This window comes from Pongo abelii, chromosome 11 (assembly GCF_028885655.2).
Source record: "Pongo abelii isolate AG06213 chromosome 11, NHGRI_mPonAbe1-v2.0_pri, whole genome shotgun sequence".
Classification (NCBI taxonomy): domain Eukaryota; kingdom Metazoa; phylum Chordata; class Mammalia; order Primates; family Hominidae; genus Pongo; species Pongo abelii.
In genome coordinates this window covers 67,679,108-67,706,033 of record NC_071996.2, presented here as the reverse complement: position 1 = coordinate 67,706,033, position 26,926 = coordinate 67,679,108, and the positions used below count along the sequence as shown (strand labels likewise).

Here is a 26,926-nt window from a genome sequence, read left to right as displayed (position 1 = left end):
CATACTGAGTGATAAGTATGTACCCTTGGCATGATGTGATGTGATGACAGTGACATTTTACCTCTGTAGTCTTCCACCCAAAAATCCATAACCTAAATATAATCATGAGACAAACATTAGACAAATCCCAATTGAAGGGCATTCTACAAAATATCTGACTAGTAATCCTCAAAACTGTTGTGGTCATCAAAAACAAGGGAAGTCTGAGAGATTGTCACAGCCAAGAGGAGCCTAAAAAGACATAACTACTAAATGCGATGTGTATCCTGAATGGGATCCTGGAACAAAAAAAAGGACATTAAGAAAAAAACTGAGGGCTGAGCACGGTGGCTCTCGCCTGTAATCCCAGCACTTTGGGAGGCTGAGGCAGGTGGATCACGAGGTCAGGAGATTGAGACCATCCTGGCTAACACTGTGAAACCCCGTCTCTACTAAAAATACAAAAAATTAGCTGGGCGTGGTGGCGGGCGCCTATAGTCCCAGCTATTTGGGAGGCTGAGGCAGGAGAATGGTGTGAACCCGGAAGGCGGAGCTTGCAGTGAGCCGAGATTGCGCCACTGCACTACAGCTTGGGCGACAGAACGAGATTACATCTCAAAAAAAAAAAAAAAAAAAAAAGAAGAAGAAGAAAAAGAAAAAAAACTGAGGAAATCTGAATAAAATAGTAACTTCGGTAATAATAATGTATTAAGGCTGGGTGTGGTGGCTCGTACCTGTAATCCCAGTACTTCAGGAGGCCAAGGCGGGAGATTGCTTGAGCCCAGAAGTTTGAGACCAGCCTGGGCAGAGTAGCAAGATCCTATCTCAATTAAATAATAACAATGTATCAATATTGAAAATGGCATGGAATGTATGAAGCCTGTACTATCTTCATACTTTTTCTGTAAATAAAAAATTGTTATAAATATTAACTTTATTTTAGAAAATTCTACAAAACCAGCTAATGAAATGGTTAATTGATTCCCCACTCTTTGTCTGTTTTCTGGCTTTTAATTTTTTTTTTTGTTTGTTTTTTGAGGCGGAGTCTCGCTCTGTCGCCCAGGCTGGAGCGCAATGGCGCAATCTTGGCTCACTGCAAGCTCCACCTCCCGGGTTCACGCCATTCTCCTGACTCAGCCTCCGGAGTAGCTGGAACTACAGGCGCCCACCACCACGTCCAGCTAATTTTTTTTTTTTGTATTTTTAGTAGAGATGGGGTTTCACTGTGTTAGCCAGGATGGTCTCGATCTCCTGACCTCGTGATCCGCCCGCCTGGGCCTCCCAAAGTGCTGGGATTACAGGCGTGAGCCACTGCACCCGGCCTTAATTTTAAACTATTGATTCTTGCCACTTTGTAAAGAGTAGAAATATGGTAATATCAGAGCCAAAAGTGTGTGGTTGCTAGCTTTCTGCCATTCTAAATGTCCGTAAATATTTATTTGCATCTAAATTTTCTATTGGTCTTCCTAGTGAATTTCGTCTGATAAGTTTCACGGTGGGCAATCACCTAAAGTGTTCTGGAAATGAAAGCAAGATAATTCGTCACAGATAGCAGCTTTGGGTTTTGAAAATTCCTATAAGTCAAATCAATTGAAATTGCTGTAATTTCTATACTGACCCTACCTCCATTTCTCTCTCTTATAGCCAGTGTCCAGAAGGATACATCTGTGTGAAGGCTGGTCGAAACCCTAACTATGGCTACACAAGCTTTGACACCTTTAGCTGGGCTTTCCTGTCTCTATTTCGACTCATGACTCAAGACTACTGGGAAAATCTTTACCAGTTGGTAAGGTCCAAATGAGCATGCATAACATTTATTTTTATAGACATATATGAAATGAAAAGCATAGGCTGGGTGTGGTGGCTCATGCCTGTAATCCTAGCACTTTGGGAGGCAGAGGCGGATGGATCACTTGAGTCCAGGAATTCGAGACCAGCCTGAACAACATGGCAAAACCCCATCTCTACCAAAATACAAAAATTAGCCCGGCATGGTGGCGCCCATCTGTAGCCCTAAGTACAAGGGAGTCTGAGGTGGGAGGATCACCCAAGCCCAGGAGGTGGAGGTTGCAGTGAGTCTAGATCATATCGTTGCACTCCAGCCTAGATGACAGAGTAAGACCCCTTCTCAAAAACAGAAAGGGAAAGGGAAAGGGAAAGAAAGGGAAGGGAAAGGACCTGCTTATAACACTCTGGAACACAGAGGAAGGTCCAACATAAAGCAAGTGTGCCAGGAATCCTAATTGCTCACTTAGTCAGTACCTATATATGTACACTGAGGACTTTTTTATGTGAAAGGCATTCTGCTAGGAACTTGGAGATGCAAATAATGTTCATGGCTCTTAGAAGTTGATAATCCAGTTGTAGGTATATAAACAGCACGTTAAAAGATTTTAAAAATCGATGTTGATGTGAAAATTTCAAATTAAAGCTCTAGCTATTAACTGAGACTAGAAGAGGAGGGGAGAAAAGTCATCTATAGATGGTATGGAGAATAGACTGCAATGCAAATGGAATCCCACTGAAAGGATTTAAAGCTTCAGTGCTCTTACTTGTCATATTATTGCTCTGCATATGAACTCTAATAAAAACATTATAGTGGGGCTCACATATATATCCACTATATATGAGTTTAAAATGTGTTTATATCAAACGAGACTGCAGTCAAGCCTCAAATAATCTGATTCTTAATTTTGTGTGTTGAGCATATCAATACCAAAAAATTCTTGGTGAAAATAAACTGGATACTAAAAAGCTAATTAGTCTACTGACTATCTAACTGTGGTAATCAGATATTTATTTGGGGGCATTATGCTAAAATACTGATGGAACTATCCCCCATTTCCCCTAGACATTACGTGCTGCTGGGAAAACATACATGATATTTTTTGTCCTGGTCATTTTCTTGGGCTCATTTTATTTGGTGAATTTGATCCTGGCTGTGGTGGCCATGGCCTACGAGGAGCAGAATCAGGCCACCTTGGAAGAAGCAGAACAAAAAGAGGCCGAATTTCAGCAGATGCTCGAACAGCTTAAAAAGCAACAGGAAGAAGCTCAGGTACTGAGTGATGAAAGCAAAAAAATAAATATCATTATTATTATTAGTTTCTAAGTAGAAATAGTGTTATACTATAGAGGGTAGATTGGAACTGTCTTTTCATTTTACATATAGGCATTGTCATTAGAAAAAGAAAAGTATTCAAATATGAACTTGTTTCTGAAGTTAGAGTCGAATAAACTTTTTAGACACTGCATATAAAGAAATCAGCTAGTGGATAGAAAATACATTAGGGATAAGGTTTACTATGGAATTGTCTCATGGAACCTAAGAGGGGAATTTAATTTTTTATTTAATTTAGAAAAGATATAAACTGATATTTCCAATTATTAGTGATTCACCCCTAATTATGACATTTGAGATTTTGTTCTGAAGTTAATTGATTTTAAAGGTTGACAAGAGACTTTATATATACCTATGCTTAACAATTCTTCGGGATTTCTATAGCAAAAAAAAAAAAAAAAAAAAGTTTGCTATAGCCCACATCAGGATATCAGGAAGGTATCTAAAGTTCGATGCCAACTTGAGATTTTTATTAATATTAAAGGCTGTGTGAGCTAGGGGTATAATGAATGGGGCATTAATGTGTTGAGGAGAAGAGACAGAAACACAGTACTGTATTAAAAGACAGAAAAAAAAATCCATATACTGAAAGGTGAAGACTCTTGTGAAGATATACTAAAAATCTGATTCATGCCAGTTAGAATTATAATTTCTCAATATTTTTGCCAACATTTGGTATGGCCTGTCTTTTTAATTTTAGCCATTCTAATAAGTGTCTCTTCTGTTTTGATTTTCATTTTCCTAATTACTAATGATGAGCATCTTTTTCTGTTCTTATTTTCCATCTGTATAGCTTCTTTTGTGAAGCAGTTGTTCAAATCTTTAATCCCCTCCTATTTTTAGTTAGGTGTTTGATTTCATATTATTGAGTTTTGGGTGTTCTTTGACTTTTTGGGATATAAGTCCTTTATCACATATATGCTTCTCAAATACTTAAAGTGCAGTTTATCCAGAGTATTATTTCTTAGCTTTTTTGTTTAAATCATTCTTTTGGATCTAAGAAATTTTTGCCAAGTCAACACCATGAGTATTTTCTTCTAAATTTTCTTCTAAAGTTAGTTTTATGCTTTAAATTTAGGTCAATAACCCATTTTAAGTTAATTTTTGTATAACATATGAGTGATATGTCGAGATTCACTTTTTTAAAATATGAGTATCTAATTATTCCAACTGCATAAAAACAAAATATTAATTCTCCACTGCATTGCCTTTGAACTTTTGTCAATTAGTAGTTGTCCATAGGTGAGTGTGTCTATTTCTGAACTCTATTCTGTTCAGTTGGTTTATTTGTGATTTTCATACCAATACCACACTCTCTTAATTCCTGTACCTTTTATGATGAGTCTTGAAACAAGATAGTGTAGGTCCCCAACTTTTTGTTCTTTTTTTTTTTCAAAGCTGTTTTGGCTGTTTTATGTCCTTTGTAGTTCTGTATGAGTTTTTTTTAAATTTTTTATATATACTTTTTTTTATTATACTTTAAGTTCTAGGGTACATGTGCACAACGTGCAGGTTTGTTACATATGTATACATATGCCATGTTGGTGTGCTGCACCCATTCACTCATCATTTACATTAGGTATATTTCCTAATGCTATCCCTCCCCCCTTCCCCCAACCCCCAGTTAGAATGGCAATCATTAAAAAGTCAGGAAACAACAGGTGCTGGAGAGGATGTGGAGAAATAGGAAAACTTTTACACTGTTAGTGGGACTGTAAACTAGTTCAACCATTGTGGAAGACAGTGTGGCAATTCCTCAGGGATCTAGAACTAGAAATATCATTTGATCCAGCAATCCCATTACTGGGTATGTACCCAAAGGACTATAAATCATGCTGCTGTAAAGACACATGCACACGTATGTTTATTGCGACACTACTCACAATAGCAAAGACTCTGTATGAGTTTTAAACTCCATTTGTCAATTGCAATTTGAATGATTTCTATTGCTGTCTTCAAGTCAATTATCTTTTCTTTTGCACACTTAATCTGCCGCTAATTTCATCCACTGTATTTGTCATCTGAAACATTGTAGTTTTCATCTCTACAAGCTAGATCTGCGTCTTTTTTATATTTCATATATCCCTAATTAACATTGTGAACATACACAATACAGTTATAACAACTGTTTAAGTTCCCTGTCTGCTAATTTGAACATCTGTGTCAGTTCTTGGTCAGTTTTGATTAATTTTTCTCTTTATCATGGGTCATATATTCCTGCAGTTTTATATTTCTGACAATCTTCAGTTGAATTCCAGACACTGTCAATTTTACTTTTTTTAAGTGCTAGATATTTTTGTATTCCCATAAAAATTATTGATCTTTGTTTTGGGACATAGTTATGTCGTTTATACAGTTTGATCCTTTTGTATCTTTAAGCCTTTGAAAATTTGTTTGAAAATGGACCAGAATACCATTTATTCTAAGACTAATTATTCCTCACTAGTGAATCAAGACCCTTCCTAATACTCTACCCAATGCGCATTTAAAACGAAGTGTTTGCCAGTGTAGGAACAGACACTGTTCTGGCACAGTGTGATTGCTGGGTGGTGTTCTCTCTAATCCTCGGCCTCAGGTAGTTTTCTAAGACACACGCTCAGTGAATAATCTTCTCAGTACTCAAGGGGAACCTGAGACGATCCCTAGAGTTTTCTCTCTGCTCAACTCTCTCCTCTGTGGTACTCTGTTCTGTGAACTGTACAACCACCCTGATTTTCCTAGACTCAGCTTCATCTCGTCCATTCATGTGGTCTGCAGAGATACTTCCTCTCTACATCATAGTCTGGAAGTTCCAGGCCATAGGCTAAGAAAAGCATAGAGCTGACTTGCTTGCTTTTCCATTATCCAATATCTTAAAACATCCTGATCTGATGTCCAGTGACTTCAAAACCACTGTAACATGTATTTTGTCTGTTTTATTGGTTGCTTCAGGAGAGAGCAAATCTGATCTCTGTTACTCAAGTTTGGCCAGAAGCAGAAATCCAAATAATATTTTTATGCACTGACTTTTTTGAGGATTTTTTTCAGATGAATGGCTCCACATATTTGAAGTATTCTTTGGATGACAGTATATAGTAGAAATTGGTATATTCAAAATTTAAGTTTTTAACAATTCTGAGTTACTTTGAAGATGCGCAACAAATAGCATTAAGTCCTTTCTCAAGGTATTTTTTGGTGAAATGGAGATACAGCAATGAGTTGTTTCGCGAATTATTGAGCTCAACCATAGACTTAGCTTTTGCTGAACATGCTGGCTTGACCACTTTCGTCTTACCATTGGATACAGAGTAGTAATGTGGATATACCTTATTGATTTTATACAGAAAACTCTAAACAAATTTGGTGAAACTTGAAAATATTTTAAAATATACCTCATGCTTGCCAGAAAGTTCTACATTTGAATTATTTAAGAGTTTTATTCTATATCACTATAAATAAAACACATTTATAATATAATAAAATAGCTATTTACAAGGCAAAGAATTTATTTCAAGGTTTTAAATAAGTGTTACAAGAAATAATATTCATAAATTGCATATGATTGTATTTTAAAGCACTGGGTTTTTCTATTATCATTAATAAAAGCAGACAAATTAATGTGCTTGAAAATGCTACACAGATAATACGGTACAGAAATGAGTTTATTCTAAAATGCAGCCATTTTAGGGTAAAATATGGCATCAATTAAAAAGAGTATAGTCTTTTTGAACTTAGAAATAAACATGCATTATGTCTAGTAGAAGTTTAAAGAACCTACGATTATGATGAGTTTGGCTAAAAAACATCAGTTCTATTAACTTAGTAGTCAGTTACTGAATCTTAGTGACCAAATCATCACGACTTGATTCAGCTTTAGCTTCATACATATAAAATTTAAATTTATCCAAGGTAAAGTATAATACTGATCGGAGTAGCAGAGTGCCAAATCCATTTTAGTTCCTTATTGACAACACAGGTAATGATGACTAGTAAATTATCAATGTTGAAGCCAGGAGGAAGTGGAGGCAAAGAGAGAATTAGTGCACCTATAAGCATTTATGCTGCAGTGTAGCTTAAGTCTCCCTAACCACCTATGACTCTTCAAAAGTTACTATCTAGCCAATGACTTCATGAAGGCTAGCATCACTTCCATCTTTGTTTATTATTGGTTGAGGGGCCACCTAGGTCTAGTCATTGTGTAGGCATGAGAAAATAATGTGGAGAAACACAAACCCTGCAAAGAAATCAGTGTTTTGTCCTAGATCATTCTAATTGTGTTTGACATTTAAATTGTGATATTTAAGTGCCTAATGTTGCCCAGCTTAGTATATCCCATAGCAGTCTATATTGCTCTGATAGGAAAAAATTTGGGAATAAGCTCTAGAAAAAAATTTGAAATAGTAGCTCTTAAGAAATCTAATATAATTGGGGTAGAACAGAAATAGGTATAATGTCTTGTAGCTTTGAATGGGATTTTAACTGGATTATATATGTAAAATGAACGAAGTATTAGTTATGTGGTTATATTTTTACGGACACACAGATTCAGTGAGTTACAGAGCCTACTTTGAATCACACAAAAATGTATAAGAAAATGTAATTTCCTGAGTAAATATAAAGTGAAATTTCTTATTTGTTAAAAGAGGAATTCAGCAAGTTGGCTGTGAAAGTAACACAGTTATTCTCATACACAGGGCATTGGTAGTGTCACAGAGTTGGGTATAAACAGGTACACAGACATGAGAGATGACAGGAAACATCTGCCTTTGAGGGATTTGGCAAATCACTGGAAGTGGAACAAATGACAGATTTGAGTTGATGAGTGACACAGAAAATGTGTCTGAGGTTACCTTTGTTGCCTTAGAAATCTGTTTTGGTTTTGAGTTATTTGAAATGTTACCCAGAATAGGTTGGGAAATAATGTCCTATGCAAAACAAAGTTTGTGGCCGGGTTGGGAGGCTCGCGCCTGTAATCCCAGTACTTCGGGAGGCTGAGGTGGGTGGGTCACTTGAGGCCAGGAGTTTGAGATCAGCCTGGCCAACATGGTGAAACCCTGTCTCTACTAAAAATACAAAAATTAGCCAGGTGTGGTGGCTCATGCCTGTAATTCTAGCTACTCAGGAGGCTGAGGCAGGAGAATCGCTTGAACCCAGGGGGTGGAGGTTGCAGCGAGCCGAGATCGTGCCATCGCACTCCAGCCAGGGCGACAGAGTGAGACCCCATCTAAAAAAAAAAAAAAGTTTGGAAGTGATTTAAATGGACATAAGTTTTAGGATTATGGTGAGGGACTATTACCACCACTTCCTTTGTTTGCAGGGACAAACAAGTCAATAAATGATTAACACTGTGTGTTGTCTGTTTGTGTCTATATAAAATAGAAAAGAGAATTAAGGACTTTATTTGGATAAGAAAGGATATATATATATTCGCTGTTTCAACAAATGGTGTGTATTATGTATCTCATATGTATCCAGAACTCTGTAACTATATTTAACTTGCTACAGATAAGTGACTCATTTATTCACTTTATTTTGCATATATAGTCAGAGTTATAAAATGTACTTAATATTTCTCATTTTACATCATGAATTATATTAAAAGTGATATTGATGATCAATAATTCCATTAAAAACCTGGCTATATGACTATATAAAATTTTATAAATATCTAAATTCTGAATTACTGTTTTATTTAAACGCTGGGTATTGTCTTATACCAAGTCTTAGATTTGAGCTTCCATTATGAATATAGTGCTTAATACAAATAAATATCTGTTACATTTTATGTGTTGCTTGGTCAAACACATAAATTTAAAATCATATTTAGCACTAAGTTTCCCTCCCTGAGATCACTGTAATCCTAGAGAATTTGCAACATAGTAATTATAGATTTAAAATCTTTTTTAAATTTTTAAACATGAAGTTTAAAAATGAAAACTACTTAGGAGAGTTTGCTTCTTCTCAAGAAAGATGAAACATAAAGCACAAAGTGTTGTCAAAGCATTATAAATAGGTTTTATCTCCATTTCTTCCTAAAATATGTTGCTATATAGACTGTTATGACAGTCTTTTATGATGTCTTGAAAAGTCAAGTCTTCTATGATGTCTTGAAAAGTCAACTTGCTATCTGTAGCAAGTTAAATATAAGTTCTATAAAGTTCTTCAGAAGCATCAAAGTCAAGGTTAAGTATGTCTTGTTCTTCCCCCACCCCCACCCCAGTGTCTGAGACAATTGATAGCAAAGTACATTTTTAAATCTTTATTCATCAATTATTTACTGAGCCTTATTTATGTCAGGTGACATACTAGTCACTGAGCATACAATGATACAATTTCTATCTAGCTTACAGTTAACGGGGAAGATAAACAATATAGTAGATAAGTTAGATTTGTTTGTATTTAGTGATGACATATGTAAAAAGTTTAACTGATATTGTCATAATTAAATTATTTTCACTTCTGTGGTTACATTTACAAATAGTAATATACTTAATGAGAACTCAGCTTTGATGCACACTATATTGTTTCATATCCTCTGTATGTCATTGTTAGATCATTTCCAGTTTAAAAATACTGTTTGCCATGTTTCACCTCAGAGCTGTGTTTCATTTGTAGGTACAGAAATTCAAAGTGCTTAAGAATATTTAGTGCTGCAATATAGAAAGAAAATATTTGAAGCAGTTCTCATAATCCTTCGAATGAATTTATGTATTGCTATGTTAATCATGTGTTATTTATAATATTAAATAATTTAAGAACATTTAAAATTTTTAAAGTGATATGTAATAAATTCTCTGGGAGTAACATGACCACAGAGATGTGAACTACAGTCCTAAATGTAATTCAAAGGAAAGAAGAGGATAAACTATCTAATACATTTCCCTGCTTCCATCTGGAAGTAAAATAGTAGACCCTTGAAATGTTTTACGTTCACAAAAGAGAAAAGAAACAGTCTTTTGTACTGGATTTAGAGGGGAAAAAATACAACTCAGTTGCTCAGAAGTGCACACAGGAGGAAACGTTTTACAGACGGAATCAGAATGGAAGTTAGATGAGCAACCACCACTAAGAAAACATTTGCTTTTTAAAGTATAGAAGACACTTTGAAGAGAACAGTTGTCCCCCCCCCAAAAAAAAGACAATCCAGAAAATAGACAAAACCAGATTTTTCTTGCTTTAATGCATACACTAGCATATTGCTTTATGTGATTTAAAATGTAAGGGTCGTTGTTAAGTAAACTGTTGTGGTGAGACAAAATAAAAGGACTAGAAGATAGACTTTTCACTTGTAGTTAATGAGTCTTAAATGGCAATATTTTAACCATACTCAACTGTTTTCAAAGCTCTGTGTTCTAAATAGTGCCTGGCTTTGTTTTACGACAGGCAGTTGCGGCAGCATCAGCTGCTTCAAGAGATTTCAGTGGAATAGGTGGGTTAGGAGAGTTGTTGGAAAGTTCTTCAGAAGCATCAAAGTTGAGTTCCAAAAGTGCTAAAGAATGGAGGAACCGAAGGAAGAAAAGAAGACAGAGAGAGCACCTTGAAGGAAACAGCAAAGGAGAGAGAGACAGCTTTCCCAAATCCGAATCTGAAGACAGTGTCAAAAGAAGCAGCTTCCTTTTCTCCATGGATGGAAACAGACTTACCAGTGATAAAAAGTTCTGCTCCCCTCATCAGGTATGATTTCCTACTAAGTGCTCTGTTTCTTTGTCATTGCTATTGCTTTTTAGTTTTTGTATTTTGTTTTGGTACACTTTTGTACTATCTGACTTCAGTAAGGGACAGGGAACTAACATTTAATATAGTTGTTTAAATTCTTATAATAGATTGTCTTCAAAGGGATTTTTATTAAACCATCAATAAAATGTTCACCATTTTGAGACTGATATATATATATATACAGATAGATATATTGATATAATATATAGATATAAATAATATATATTGATATAACTTATATATATCAACCTGTATATATATGTGTGTATATATGTGTCTATACACACACACACACATATATATATGTAAAACCTACACTAGCAGACTTTCCAATGAGAGTTTTGGAATCTCTTGTTTACATTTTCCATTTTGAGACCCCAGATAAACTTATTTTCTTTGAGAATGGGTTTCTGCCTTTGTTATCCAAAGTTGTGATTGTAACATACATAGAAATTTTGAAAAGAAGTGTTCTTTGGGTTTGTCTTTATCCTTTGATATGAGAACTGGACTATGGTGAGTCTCCATTTTGCTTGTATAGGGTCATGCCGTGATACATTAGAATGAAATTATGACCTAAATGTTCTTGAAGAGAACAGCATCAAAGGCAGTCTATTTTTGCTCTGATTTTGTGCCAACTACCTGGTTCTTCAGCATAGTTTTAAGTAAAAGAGTAAAAATTAGTTTCAATCATTTGATGTTTAGTAAGTTTTATGGATTAGTAAGTTAATGCATTGTTTACATATATCTGATGTAAAGAATAATTAGTTACAAAATCTGTGATAAGTACAATTATGGCTTTGAACACTATTTGGCACCATTAGAATTTCATGTGCTATGAATTGCAAATGCTTCTAATCATAAAAATCTTGAGTCAGATTTATACCCTAAAAATAATGCTTCGAGAGACAATATATAAGATTAATTTAATCAAAAACTTCAAATCAACCAAGGGGTATGATATATTTTTCATAAAGAAAGAAACTTCTAAAAAAAAACAGAAGTAATAAACACAAAATTCAACATATTATTTACTTTTGGTTGGGAGAAAGGTAATATGCATGTTCTCAGTGAATGTTTTATAATCTATCTTTAATATGTAAGCAAATATTTTTAAAGAAAAAAGTAGACTATATTAATAACTTAAAACTTGTATTCTCATATTAGAACAAAATGGACATGAATACACAAAGAGTTTTAACATAAAGCCATTTTTCTGCAGATAACATCAATATCAAGAAATTCAACTATTACTATCTTGTGTAATACAAATATAAAATATATTATCAAATCAGTATAACACATTTGGAATTAACTTGAAGCTCTGGAGGGCAACTTGGTTTCTCAGATCAGATTTTTTTTTCTTAAACAGTCACCCTTGATATTTTGGAATTCTTAAAACTATTAGGAGTTATTAGAATTAAGAGTATATGAGACTATAGCATAATGATGCTACAGTGAACACAAACTTTTGTGTTCATATCTCAACTCTGAACTAGTTCTGTGACCTTGGTCAAGTCACTTGTACTTTGTAAAATTTCTGTAAAATAAAGTAAGAATACCTACGTTAAAGAGTTTTAGGGGACTAAGCAATATACAGAAAATCTGTGCGACAAAGAGTAAGTCTCTTATTAAGTTAAAATCGGTGAATGAATTTCAAATGAGGGAAAGCAAACTTCTGAGGAGTTTCAATTACTCACAAATGTATATACATAATTTGATAGCAGTATTAGTTCCTTTATTGTTTCATCATTTTGCTCAAATAAAGTTTGTAGATTAGTTCATTCAGTCCAATCAACAAATATTTATTGATCACCAACTATGTAGCAAGCATAGTTCAAGATGCTGAAAATACCTCAAAGAATAAAAAAGACTCAATTCACTGACCTCATGGAAATTTTTTCCAAAGAAGTCGGACAATGAACAAAATAAATAAGTTATAGACTGTGTTAGAAGGTAACAAATGTTAAGGGGAAAAAAAAGTAAGCGGGAAAAGAGGAACAGGAGCCGTAATTGGAGGTAAAATTTTAAATAGGGTGGTTTACAATGACCTCACTATTAAGACATTTTGGGAAAGATTTGGAGGACGCAAAGAAAGAGGCTCTCTTAAGGAACAGCATTCTAAGCTGATGAAAGAGGAAGTGCAAAACCCTGACATGGTAGCATGCCTGGAGTGCTTAAGGAGCAACTGGTAGACTTGGTTTGCTGGAGCTGAGTGAACCACAGACAGGCAAGATCAGAGAGGTTAGCTGATGGCCAGTGTTTTAATACTAAAAACAGAATCAGTACATACATATGGTAGATGTCGTTCATTCTATATTTGTAAACAGACAGAAGATAGATGGATAGATAGATAATTTCAAAAGTGAAAGAAATAATCTATTAGTTTTAAATTTGCATATCCCAGTAAAGACAGACTAAGAGCATTAACACAACTAACAAGCAGAAATATACCATAAATGGTTTACAGTTTCTGCTTCTGTAAAAAGAAAAGGGATCTGGTAGAAAGAGAATCAGTGAAGGTGGTGGGGACAGGAAGCATAAGATAGACAGTAAATACTGTTCAATCAAATGTATCTTCTGAAAATGTCAAAGCAGAGAGGCCATAAATTGTGGGTGCCCTGCCTTCTATTCACATAAATTACAAATGTTATTTTATGTTTATTACATTATTTTTAAACAGATAATATATGTTAGTTGTACAAAATAAAGAAATACTTAAAAGTATAAAATGAAACCTCAAAATGCTAAGTACTTCCGACAAATATTCACTTTCCTTGTTCCCACTAGAACATCTTAAAATTCCCAGCATCTTTTTCCATCTTGACTTTTCCCAACCCACTTTGAATCCAAACCCTACATGCATGATTGTGTCTTACAGACCTAATTTCTTCTATTTTGCCTTTTGTTACTGAAAATTAAGAAAGAGTCTACATTTATCTTCTGGGAACAAGATGAGAAAGATACCTGGGAAATATGTTTTGACATGCCTGAGGCAAAGAAAGATGGCCTTTCACTCCTTAAAACATTAAAGCTGGTTTTCCCTAGAGAAAGTGTGGCCGCAGCTGTGGGTATTCCCTCCACTCTGCTGCATCTTCTAGTGTGTTATTTTTGGTTTATTTTCTCTGAATGCTATTTCTGTTATCTTCTTTTTCCGTCTCTGTTGCCTTGAAAGCTGCGCTCACACCCATTATTATACATTCCAAAGAGTGAATAGAAATTTCAAATAAACTCAGAGATCTGGAACGCCTTTGAAAATACCTGACATAAAAATATCCAAATTAAAGGCATGTCCCAGATACATAGTGGATGTACACGCGTACCACATACTCCCAACCAATACTGTGTAGACCAATTTTCAGTTTCCAGAGACAGTTTCAGAACATAGGTGTATTGAGGTGATTATACTCAGTCATCCTAGGGATTAATGTAAAACCAAGTTAGTATTTCTCTGAGTGTAGGATGAGGTCCACCCTGTGTTAGAGTCACCTGGAATGTGTCAGGAAAATTCAGATTCCAGAGTCCTATCTGCTACTTCCTGAATCCATATTCCAAAATCTGGGACCTAAAAATATATATTTTTAACTCTCAGAGTGATTCACATACATTCAAATGTTTCAAAACACTATTTCTTGGCTGAGCATGGTGGCTCATGCCTGTAATCTCAGGGCTTTGGGAGGCCAGGGCGGGCAGATCACCTGAGGTTGGGAGTTCGAGGACAGCTTGACCATCATGGTGAAACTCTGTCTCTATTAAAAATGCAAAAATTATCCAGGTGTGGTGGTAGGCACCTCTAGTCCCAGCAACTCAGGAGGGTAAGGCAGGAGAATAGCTTGAACTCAGGAGGTGGAGATTTCAGTGAGCCGAGATTGTACCGCTGCACTCCAGCCTGGGCGACAGAGCGAGACTCTGCCTCAAAACAACAACAACAACAACAACAAAAACACGAGTTCTAGATATAACCGTTATTATATTGATCATTTAAATGGAGTCTGAGGAAATTAAAAACATTAGCATTCTTTATTAATGGGGGGATGAATTAATGTCTTCTCATGATCTAATCTCTTGATCACTTTGCTGTAAAATCACTCGACTGTCTGCCCTTCGGTAGACAAACCTGCTACAGGAATTGAGTGTCACATAGACACAGCCTCCGATGGACAAGCTGGACAGCCAATAGTTCCTGTGGAGAGTCTAACCAAATCCAAAGGAACAGAGCACTTCTTAATGAATAATATCCTTCCAGAATATCACTGAGACAGAGGACAACAAAGATTATTCTGGTGCTTTGCAGTCTGGGAAAAGCCATAAAAATAAAGCTAAAAATGGGGCCTAAGAAAATAAGCATGACCTAATTAGGCAGAAGAACCAAGAATAAATTTGACAGTCTGCCTTTTTCTGTTTTTTCCACTAAAATCATTTTATTTGGTTTTACACTAAAGCTTAGAAGAAAGAGAAGATCCAGGAATGTTTGCTGCTGACATATGTATATGTATATGTATGTATGTATATTACCCTGGGTGTGAGGAGAAGTAGGAAAGGGAATGAGAGAGCAAGGAGGAATGCCATTGTTCGTGATAAGGGGAGAAAACAAATATTCTGCAGACTGAATAGAGATGTTTTTGAAAACTATCTGCAAGACTAGAATACACACAGAATTATTTGGGGTTGCTAGTTTAAAATCCTTTCAAAATGTGAAAGAAGAAACTTCAAGCTAAATCCTCATTTTCTGGTACTAGGAAATAGTTTGCTTAATTTATTTGGGAATAGCTGTAATGAAAAAGATTTTGAATTGTCTCTTTAATATAATTAAAATAAAACGGAAGTATATGTTGTTTTTTACACCACCAGCTGGTGAAGTCATGTTATATGTCTTGCTTTTATAAGCCAGTGTTATATTTTACACAAGAAGAGTAATTTATGTAGCAGTTTAGGTATCCTCTCTGTTGTGTTTGCTGTGACATACAGTCTCTCAAATAAGGTGAATCATTGGTTGCCATTTGGGAAACTGTTAGCAAATTTGGAAGACAACATTGTAGGTAAGTTTTGTGACTTCTATTCTCATGTAGGTAGAGACAAACAGTTTCAGAGAAAGAGTAAACTACTTTTCTTTCAGAATTCAAAAGAAGAGAATGGAAAAATAGTAGTTTTTTAAAAATAATTATCCTGAAGTGAAATATTGGCTACAATGCAACATTTGAAACAAATATTTTAAATTTGAGCTAACATTCTCACTTGAGCCAAAACTTATTCTCCAGGTTGCATTCCCTTCAGATTATAGCATTAAGAAGTAGGAGCTACTTACTATTTGTTTAACCACCACTCCCATCAAAAGAAATCATTTATCCTTTTCAGCATCTGGTCCCTAACCTATAGCATTATGATAACCCAATCCACCTAAAGTGAAGACTAAATGAAGTGGTTGTATACTTAGTAAATTGCAAATCAGTATTGTTAGTCAGAAAAACACTCTTTGCACTTAAATTTGCTTTAATAAAAATATCAAAATATACGTGTCCTCTATAAATTTGATTATCCATGTTTAAGAGCAAGAGTATACTAACTGCAAAGAAAATAGATCCTTTAATATTAATACTTTTATTAAATAATTGTGTTCTCCCCCCACCCCCATCCCATTCCTTTCCTTTTTGCTTTCTCCGCAGTCTCTGTTGAGTATCCGTGGCTCCCTGTTTTCCCCAAGACGCAATAGCAAAACAAGCATTTTCAGTTTCAGAGGTCGGGCAAAGGATGTCGGATCTGAAAATGACTTTGCTGATGATGAACACAGCACATTTGAAGACAGCGAAAGCAGGAGAGACTCACTGTTTGTGCCACACAGACATGGAGAGCGACGCAACAGTAACGTTAGTCAGGCCAGTATGTCATCCAGGATGGTGCCAGGGCTTCCAGCAAATGGGAAGATGCACAGCACTGTGGATTGCAATGGTGTGGTTTCCTTGGTGGGTGGACCTTCAGCTCTAACGTCACCTACTGGACAACTTCCCCCAGAGGTGATAATAGATGACCTAGCTGCTACTGACATTATTCACCAATTTGAAATAATCAAAGCCTGGACAGTTTAGGCTGTTATACCGTCCTGCTTCCTCAAAATGAAAGTTGGTAAAAATAATACATGATTAATCAAAGGGAAAACAATAGAATATTGAGAATCAATTGAATTGTACGGGACCATTAGCTTTTGTTGTATGGGAATTAATTGTAAGGGACCATGGCTTTAGGTTAAAAGGGCCCAGTTTTTAGAGTCTGCTATGAAATACATATCTGCAAATTTGGTGGACCTACCGAGACAAATAATGGACATTTTCACCATCAAATCTATAAGATGTATATTCACCAAGAATTGTATAATTATCTATTCATATTCTGGAAAATTCATATTTTTTAAATATTATAACCAATTTGTTGATAATGGGCAATTTCATACAACTGTCAATATTTACAGTGCTATTTTAAAATGACTCTAAAATGTGTTGTTTTTTAACAGGATAAGACATAGAAATAATTAAAGAAATTTCAGGAAAGCACACACATTTCATCGTACATCTGTGTTTGTGCATGGAAAAAATTGGCCCACATATGTCAATATTGTCAATATAGCCTCAAAGAAAATAATTCAGCCTTGAGACTATATAATCATAATATTTATTGGGGGGGAGATTGATCTGATTATTAATCATTGATAGAAGATAAAAATAATTTTCACCTGAATGAAATAAAATAATAAATGACTTTAGCATGTTTACAACAAATTTCCTCGAAAATTGTGACAGGTTAATTAAAATATTTCTGTAATATAATTGTGTTATACAACTGCATCCCGCTGGTGAATTCCTCTTAAAGACCTGTGATAACTTTTTTTTTTTTAACTGTTTATAACTTAGCAATAATTCAATATTTTATTCCTTGAAAATTCTTACCTGGAAAAATTGCATGTAGCATGATTTGCCAAAGAAATGCTATGTGGTGTTGTATTACTTATTGGGAAGAGTGGTTTGAGCCATCAGTATTTGGTTTGCAGGGCACCACCACTGAAACGGAAGTCAGAAAGAGAAGGTTAAGTTCTTACCAGATTTCAATGGAGATGCTGGAGGATTCCTCTGGAAGGCAAAGAGCCATGAGCATAGCCAGCATTCTGACCAACACAATGGAAGGTAAGAAGCAGGTCATGGAACAGCCAACTTTCTGTGATTATGTGCTTTGTGAACTATTCCTTCTTTTCATAGAGTTACTGAAATCTGTTACCCAGATCAAAACTATATATTAGACCTAAGAATGTGATATATGGAGTATATTATCACATTGATTACAAAAACTAATATTGGCCTTATTTCTTTTTGACTTGAGTCCTTACCTTGCTTGCAGAGTGATATTTCAACACTTGATATTATATCAGTGAGGATTTATTCTTATGTTATGTTACTCATATGCAAATAGAGTAAACTCTTCCCCCTTTCTAAGTCTTGGTATATAGAAGCATAAGGACACATTTCTTTCAGGCTTTAGTCTGTTCTTCGGGCATGGAAGTGTTGATAGGGTTGTGGGAGCACTTGAATGAGTTGGACAAATCAAAACCTGTCCTCCACTCCAAGAGAGATCCTACAAAAGGGTCTCTCTTCCATCTTCTACATACACAGCAACAATTACATTCCTCCAAAGGACCACAGAAAGAAATGTTTGTTGATTTTGACACAGAGGAATGGGCAGCAACTATTTGTACACTAAACTTGTTCATACATCACACAGCCCTCACTCCTTGAAGTCTGGAGAGAGAATATATTAGTACTGCCCTTTTTAGATCAATTATATGTCAATTCTAACATATGTTCTTTAGAAAACTTCAATTACATTTTATATCATGTCTTCTTGGTGTATTAGATATACAGTCACATAATAATTATTTTGTAACAGGCCTCATCCATTAAAATTTCAAGCAATATTTTAAATACATGATGCTAAAATTCTAAAAGATATATACAAACCACAAAAGTAGATTTGAGTCTGAATTTATACTAAAAAGAAGGGCATACTACATTCTCACTGTGTGCAAGATTAACGTTGATATGAAAACTATGAGAGGAGAGAATAGTTCATAAATGTTATCACACACATAAGGGATCACAACTTTAGGCAATGTTTTTAGAAAGGTACTTTCAGAAGAAACAATAATTATTTAAAATTTTCATAGTTGTGTAATGCTTATTTAAAATTCTGTTTTGACAAAGAGAATACAGCAATTTAATCAATCATAACCTTGTCATTTTAAAAGCAAAATATTAAATTCAAAGTGCTTATTTTCTGTATTCAAAAGAGAAAAAAGTCGATCTATATGACATTTTAATTAACATTTTCTGAAAATATTTAATGGGATTGTCTTCTCAAGTTTCTTAAGTAATATGAACTTCTATTTTCAAATATAAGCATCAATTTTGTTAAATAATGTAAAATCTACTAGCAATAATAACTCATTTTTGTTGTTATTTACTACTCTTCCTTGTTATTATCCCTCCAGAACTTGAAGAATCTAGACAGAAATGTCCGCCATGCTGGTATAGATTTGCCAATGTGTTCTTGATCTGGGACTGCTGTGATGCATGGTTAAAAGTAAAACATCTTGTGAATTTAATTGTTATGGATCCATTTGTTGATCTTGCCATCACTATTTGCATTGTCTTAAATACCCTCTTTATGGCCATGGAGCACTACCCCATGACTGAGCAATTCAGTAGTGTGTTGACTGTAGGAAACCTGGTAAGTACACTTGAAGTTTACTTATTTACTTTGGTAGAGGTGGGAGAGATAGACCAAAGGGAAAGATCTATTTGTGCTGTGTTGAACCCAAAAATTATATCCTCTTTCCTCATAGAAAGAAACATCTAAGGAATATTACAGGGAATCTCAGAGATACAGCCTAAAACTCAACTGGTATGAGCGCTGATTGTTTAAGCCAATGTCTGTGCTGATTGATCGTGGTGTCTTACCAGTTGTAAACGTCTCAAAATCTTTACAGTTGTTCTTGCTGGAAATGTGGGTCCAGATAAACCAGGAGATCTAATCCTGGCTCCACAAACATGTGGTTTTAACCCACACAGCCTCTAAAAAATCATGTCCATTGAAGGGATGACCCAAAGATTGATGTATATGAAAAAAAGAACATCATTGTTTCAAGTTAACTACCTAATAAAAAGCTTCAGTGATAATCATACAAGAAAACAAATAGCTGCTAAATTTGCATTTGTAATTTAGCCATACCTCTGGTTCAAATTACTGAGCATTCATTTGTGTCTGTGTGTGCTGATCAAAATGAGTGAACAAGTAAGAAAAGGGTTTACATATATTATTAATCAAGAGCTTTCTCTGTACTAACGCAAACAAACTTGGGGCAAGGGGTAGTGGGAAAACTGGAATGGAGGGAAAAGGTAGACTAACAAACTAAGTAAAGGGCAGTATTGCAGTCTGACTTCAGGAACAGTTTTCATCAAGGGCTTAGATATGGCCCACAAGTTCACTGCATCATTTGTCTTTAGGTCCACAAATGTTCAGTAAGAGCTCACTGATTTTCCATCTTACAACCTCTACACTGAAAACCATGAATCTCTTTTTGAGTCTCATTCCAAAGACTCTCCTGATAGAACTTAGGCATAATTTGGGTCACATGCTCACCTCTGATTTAATCAGCCTTGGCAGAGGGTGGGATCATGCTGAAAACATGGCAGTCCTGAGGAATCATGCCTGAAGGAGCAATTGCCAACAGAAGGGGGAAGGGAAATGCTGGTGGACAATTGGATAATTGTGTGCCCTAATAAGTGACCTCAAATTATCTGCATTATTTGACTCAGTAGAACACTCACCATATTCTTGAGATTTTCTTCATCTTTGGCAAAGGCCGTGTCCCATTTTTCCGTTGCCTCTCTCAGTGTTTACATGCTAGTCACTCAATAAATAACCCACTGGTTGATACCTACCCAAAAAGGCTGCTTCAGGTAGCATGATTTTGCAAAACAGCACAGGCTTTGCAGTCGAGTGGAATTGAGTTTGGCCTTAGTTGCCTAGTGCTTACTAGTGATATGGCCTCTGGACAAGTCTGATAAACAATCTGAATCTTTGTTTTCTATTATTGAAATGAGCGTAATAATACCCTTCGTGCAGAGTTGTTGTGAAGGTCACATGAGGTAATGTGAAAGCACCTAGACTGTGCCTGGCATCTAGCATGTGCTCAATAAACAGTTTCCTTCCTCATATATATGCTATTAACCTTTTAGACCTTTCTTTGAAATAATGATGGAAAATATTTCTGGTGTAGTTCTTGTATTTTTCCCAGGATATTGGACAGTTAGGGAAGTTGAACAGGTGAAGGAAGATTTTGGAAATTTGCCAGACTGAAACACGAAATATAGAATTCCAATGCTGAAGCAGTTGAGTATGGAAACACAGGATAAGAGAGGCTGGATTATAAGATGATTGAATGAAAAAGCACTAGACAGAAGCATCAAATCTAGGTCCTAGTCAAAGTGTTCATGGTAAATATCTGTGTGGTTTTGAAAAGTCACTTAGATCCTTGAGTCTATTTTCTCAACACACGTATAAACAATGAGTGTGTTGGACTAAATGACTTTTTATGTATGTCCCAGTTCTACAATTCTATGACTTTATGGGTAGTGACTGAAATAATGAGGTGGGAAAGTGGAATGAGAGACTGATGCCTGCTGGATTTTTTGTGATAGAACCATCTATAAGTTCAGGTTAGTGTTGAGGAAACAAAACTTGCCAAGAAAGAGAGCATAAATTATAGGGAACAGACTTGAGTTATTTATTTCTATCCATAAAAATAGGAGAATATGTAAACTGACTGTCTCTGTTGGTTGATACCTCCTTACTATAATGATTAACATATCAATAATGCATTGCATAATTTACAAAGCATTTGTTCATAGAATATCTACCCATAGAATTTCCTACCTATAACAACCTTTATCATAAATATTTATACATACGAAAGTAATACATATATTTAATACATATGCAGAGAGAGAGCATGTGAGAGAGAAAGAAAGAATTTCTATCATTGGTGCTTAGCTGATTTAGGACTATATTATAGATCATAGATGATTACACAGAATGTTTTGTGGAGAGCTTATAATTTGCTCATTAAAATAAATTTAGAATATCTACAGACTAGTTTATTACTGCTCAAATTATTGCATACTGCCTTATGTTCTACATGAGGACATTGAATTGTGGAATTTTCCATCTTAACTTAGATCAATATGCCCCATTTTGCATTCTGTTTCTGCAGTACATAAAAGTTACATCACTTCCTTGTTGATGAGATTAATCAAATTTGAGTATCAAGAGACTTGAATCTCAATTAAGTTTTGCTAAGGTGCTCTGTATTTTTGTGGAGTATCTTTTTTGTTTTGTTTTTTAATCATTATAAAATGCTTGCACCCATCATAGAGATTCAATCAGCAAAAAATAGCCTATCAATTATAGTAGGTTAGACAACATCTTCATCATAACAAACATTTCCAACTTACCTGACAATGCTGAAACTAGATTAAAATGTACCAAAAACAATCCCATTGATATTTAGGGCCTTAACTGAAAACATTTACAGAGATATAGCTGTCATTTTGGATTGCTAGTTGTAATAAAATTATTTTTAATAAAAAGTCTTATGGCAGGATTACATTTTTAGATAAGCGTAAATTTAGGGTATATGTTTTTAAAGGCATGAGATCTAGTCATTTTAGAAGAGCTGAAAAGATCACCTTATGATTTTCTATAGAGATATTTGTAGATTATTTACCTGGATGGTTCTAGCTCACTTTAAATAATATATTTCTATCATCAAGAGTGCCTCTTTCAAATAATAGCTGCTTCTAAAAGTTTTATACAAGAAATAAAATTTGTATAGTTAGAACTTATTTTACATTTACCAGGCAAACTCACTATTTGAAAAAAAAATCTTTGATGTGTTATTCTATAAAATGAAAAACATATTTTTCAATGGGCATTTCACCATATACCTGGATTTTCATGTACTAGGCTTGCTTAAAATACATTTTATTTCTATTTGAGTGAATGGGTGACTACCATTAGGCTGTTTTTTTCTGTGATGGGTATTTCCCATCTGTGATTGGAAAAAATGAAGTGTTAGCTGGATTTATATATTTGTAAGGGTGGATCAAGATTTCTTTTAAGTGGAATTAAATAATTGTTATACTGTTATTTTGACAGAATTCCTTCAAGATAAAGGCTGATTTATCTTGGTAAATGCAAAGCTTGACTTTACAGTCATAAACTGCAACTTGTAACTATAGCAAATTAAGAGAATTGCTTTAAAAGATTTTCTGCAAGAGTAATTTCATAATTCTTCATATCCTGTGTCTCTCAGCCTATCGTTTTGAGTTAAAAAATAAATGTTGTGTTTGTTTCATTGTTTTTCTTTCTATTGTCAAATACACATTTATCTAGCCACTCAAGTGACTTATTAATCTCAATTACATGTATATGCATACTGAGTATTTTCTCCTGCTGGTTTCAATTAAAACTGCAGTTTCTTGCTCTACTAATCCATTAACCTTAATTCTGAGGCATACATCCAGAGATCGTTATTATAAACAATTTGTGGCAAACTTACTCTTGTTTCAGGAATGTTTATAAAATTACAGAAATAAGATGGTGTCCCTTAAAAAACACAAAATCAAAAACAAAATATGGTTTTTATGAAATCAATTTTTAATAACTTTCAGTAATATGTGGATTTGTTCCTGATGTGATACTACCCAGAAATAAATTTGGTTGTGATTATGTTAGAAATGGAGTGTACCAACAAGGGCAATAATTCAGTAGCTGTTATTCAATACCAGATTTAAAATGTAGACCACGAAATGTTTTAAAATTGGTGTTTTTCTTGGAAATCGAGAAGATTCATTAAATAATACCACTCTACTTGATAAAATACTCTCCTAGAAGAAAAAAAAAAAAAGCTAGACATGGCTGGGTGTGTTGGCTCATGCTTGTAAACCCAGTACTTTGGGAGGCTGAGGCGGGCGGATCACTTGAGGTCAGGAGTTCGAAATTGGCCTGGACAACGTGATGTGAAACCCTGTCTCTACAGAAATTACAAAAATTAGCTGGGCATGGTAGGTAGCCCATGCCTGTAATCCCAGCTACCTGGGAGGCTGAGACAGGAGAATCACTTGAACCAGTGAGCCAAGATCACTCCACTGTACTCCAATCTGGGCAACAGAGGGAGACTCTGTCTCAAAAAAATAATAATAAAAATAAAAAATGAAAATAAAAAAAAGCTAGACTTGGACAGATTTGTCACATTCTCTCACTTTAAATTTTAGATATTTTTATTCCTGACTGTTAATGTTTTTCTTCATAAATTCGAGTAGTATCAGTGTTTTTCAGTGCTCTTGAAGTAGTGCTGATCTCTATTTTTCAGGTCTTCACTGGGATTTTCACAGCAGAAATGGTTCTCAAGATCATTGCCATGGATCCTTATTACTATTTCCAAGAGGGCTGGAATATCTTTGACGGAATTATTGTCAGCCTCAGTTTAATGGAGCTTGGTCTGTCAAATGTGGAGGGATTGTCTGTACTGCGATCATTCAGACTGGTATCTATTTATATATATCCCTGTCGCTCATTGGCACAACATTTGTTTTGAAATTGAATCAATGTATATTTATATAATTATTAATTTTAATTTTAAATTTACATCAATATATGACATTCTAAGAAAACATATAAACATCCTCTTTAAAGATAAGTATAAACCATTTTCTAAGAATGATGAAAGCGTTCGAAATACTTTATAATGATTAGGTATGTAGGGCACATTAGAAAACCTACAAATACTTTCTAAAACTGTGTTTTAAGTTTATGAAGCTTTTTTGGCCTTACAGTCTGTAAAGATATGCAAATAAAAATTTTAGGCCCCAGTTAATTTTAGCTTTTTATTAACCCTACTTCTAGGACTGGGGACTGTTTTAAAGCAACATGTGGGAAAATATTTGATGTTATTAGTATCTTAAATAATTGTATAAAAAACTTTTTGAATTATCACAAAATTTTATTGAGAAATATGTAAAATTTATTGAAAATTAAGCAAAATGTATATTTTTTCAATTTTTTTCTGTACATTTTTATCACATTATTTAGGTTATTTCACTTTAATTTTATATTGCCTATAAAAATATATGATTTATACTTTTAATATTTCTTTTTACTGTCTAAAATAGAACCTGAAGGTAACATTAGTTTGCTAATTTAAAAATGTATCTAATCAAAATACCTGTTTACATGGGCATATCTTTTGATGAATCAGAAATGTTTTATTTATTATTTCTGAAATGTGTTATTTTTATTTTTGCACTTAAATGATATTATGACCAGATTTACAATTCTAATATTGTTAACACTATTTTTTCTGGATTTGAAATTGAATCAGTTCAGTATATTTTGAGTTTTTACATCTACCACATATGGTTCTATGATACCACATACTAATAAAATAATGTCTAAAATTATATTATGATTACTACTAAGAGCATCTTTTCACTTGATTACAGCTTAGAGTTTTCAAGTTGGCAAAATCCTGGCCCACACTAAATATGCTAATTAAGATCATTGGCAATTCTGTGGGGGCTCTAGGAAACCTCACCTTGGTGTTGGCCATCATCGTCTTCATTTTTGCTGTGGTCGGCATGCAGCTCTTTGGTAAGAGCTACAAAGAATGTGTCTGCAAGATCAATGATGACTGTACGCTCCCACGGTGGCACATGAACGACTTCTTCCACTCCTTCCTGATCGTGTTCCGCGTGCTGTGTGGAGAGTGGATAGAGACCATGTGGGACTGTATGGAGGTCGCTGGCCAAACCATGTGCCTTATTGTTTTCATGTTGGTCATGGTCATTGGAAACCTTGTGGTATGTATGTATTACAAATGCTCATAAATTAGAACAAGAGCAGACAGTAGCTAGGAAGGTGGCCAGATGTGGTAAACATATCTCTGGTTTATAGTAAGTGGCCTAGACTGAAATCCCCCTATTAGCACTCTGAGAATGAGCAAGTTATTTAACTTCTCCTGGGCTCTGGTTTCCCGTTTTTTATGACATTCGAATAACAAAACTGAAATCATATCTTTAATGTAAAGATTAAATCACGTGTATTTATGAATGCCTGGGGGGGCATAAATATTAGATTTTTCCTTTCTTCTTCAAAGAAAGTAAATTTTTATCACTAAGAAGAATTGTATCCTAATATTGTTTTGATAAGAAAATGACCTCTACTAAATCTAAAAGGACAACTATCTATTCTATAATCAAATTGCTCTTTGCATATTCATAGTTCATGTAGTTTGCTTACTCAGAGACATAGGTTGCATAGTACCAAATTTTGAAGACACATTTCAACGAAGTAGACCATTATATTTTAGCTATGCATTGTAATTATCCAAGTAACTTGGAAGAGGACAAAATGTTTTCTTCCCTGAATTTGCATTACTGAAGGAAAACCAATTATTACAGTTTAAATTATTCATATGTATGGACATTGTCCAGACTCAAAGGAGTTACTTTTAACTGTGACTTAAAATCACTAATGTAAAAGCATAGTTTATATATTTATATGTTTAATGCTTTAATTTCTCAGTCATGCGTGGGCAAAGCATTTCTTCATGCCATCATATTGGGCCTTTCCTTTGAGGGATACATTTCAGATAAACTTGTTCAAAAGAATGCTACTGGGATACCTACCGACATATAATTTTTTTCTCCAGAATAGTATATTAGGGAGTTCTAGATTCTGAAAAAATCTGATACAGAAATAAGGAAACAAACTGGGGCTTTTGCCTTGCATGTCTGTCTATAGTGTAACATATTCTGAAACTCAATAACTACGTTTCAAGCTAAAAATATTATTATAAATTTTCTTTTACATCAGAAATAATGAATTATTCCTCATTAACCATAACTTATCAGTTGGCTGGGTAACTTTTTCATATCCCATGATATTCTGAGAGTTAAAATTGCCCCATACTTTCTACACACACACACACACACATACACGCAAAGAAAGAAAGAAAAAGAAAAGTAACTTATG

General features: G+C 34.6%; 1 protein-coding gene and 1 long non-coding RNA gene across 11 annotated transcripts in view; one reads left to right on the top strand and one right to left on the bottom strand.

Annotated features, from left to right (window-relative positions):
* SCN3A (sodium voltage-gated channel alpha subunit 3) overlaps positions 1 to 26,926 on the top strand; it is a 115,732-nt gene that overhangs the window by 46,832 nt on the left and 41,974 nt on the right. For 5 of the 10 annotated variants that reach the window (XM_054549418.2, XM_063712838.1, XM_054549413.2 and 2 more), the window contains 8 exons: positions 1,624 to 1,765; positions 2,831 to 3,037; positions 10,463 to 10,753; positions 16,456 to 16,803; positions 17,832 to 17,964; positions 19,323 to 19,561; positions 24,267 to 24,440; positions 25,396 to 25,752. In XM_054549418.2, coding sequence (XP_054405393.1) covers positions 1,624 to 1,765; positions 2,831 to 3,037; positions 10,463 to 10,753; positions 16,456 to 16,803; positions 17,832 to 17,964; positions 19,323 to 19,561; positions 24,267 to 24,440; positions 25,396 to 25,752 — 1,891 coding nt within the window. Of the gene's footprint in view, positions 1 to 1,623; positions 1,766 to 2,830; positions 3,038 to 10,462; positions 10,754 to 16,455; positions 16,804 to 17,831; positions 17,965 to 19,322; positions 19,562 to 24,266; positions 24,441 to 25,395; positions 25,753 to 26,926 lie in introns of those variants that run through there. The other 5 variants (XM_054549417.2, XM_054549416.2, XM_054549414.2 and 2 more) reach the window with 4 other exon arrangements.
* LOC129058016 (uncharacterized) lies at positions 16,492 to 25,647 on the bottom strand. The gene is made up of 3 exons (XR_008522824.2): positions 25,488 to 25,647; positions 17,731 to 17,841; positions 16,492 to 16,723 (listed from the first exon to the last, which is right to left on the bottom strand). It is a non-coding gene; the product is annotated as an uncharacterized LOC129058016 (long non-coding RNA).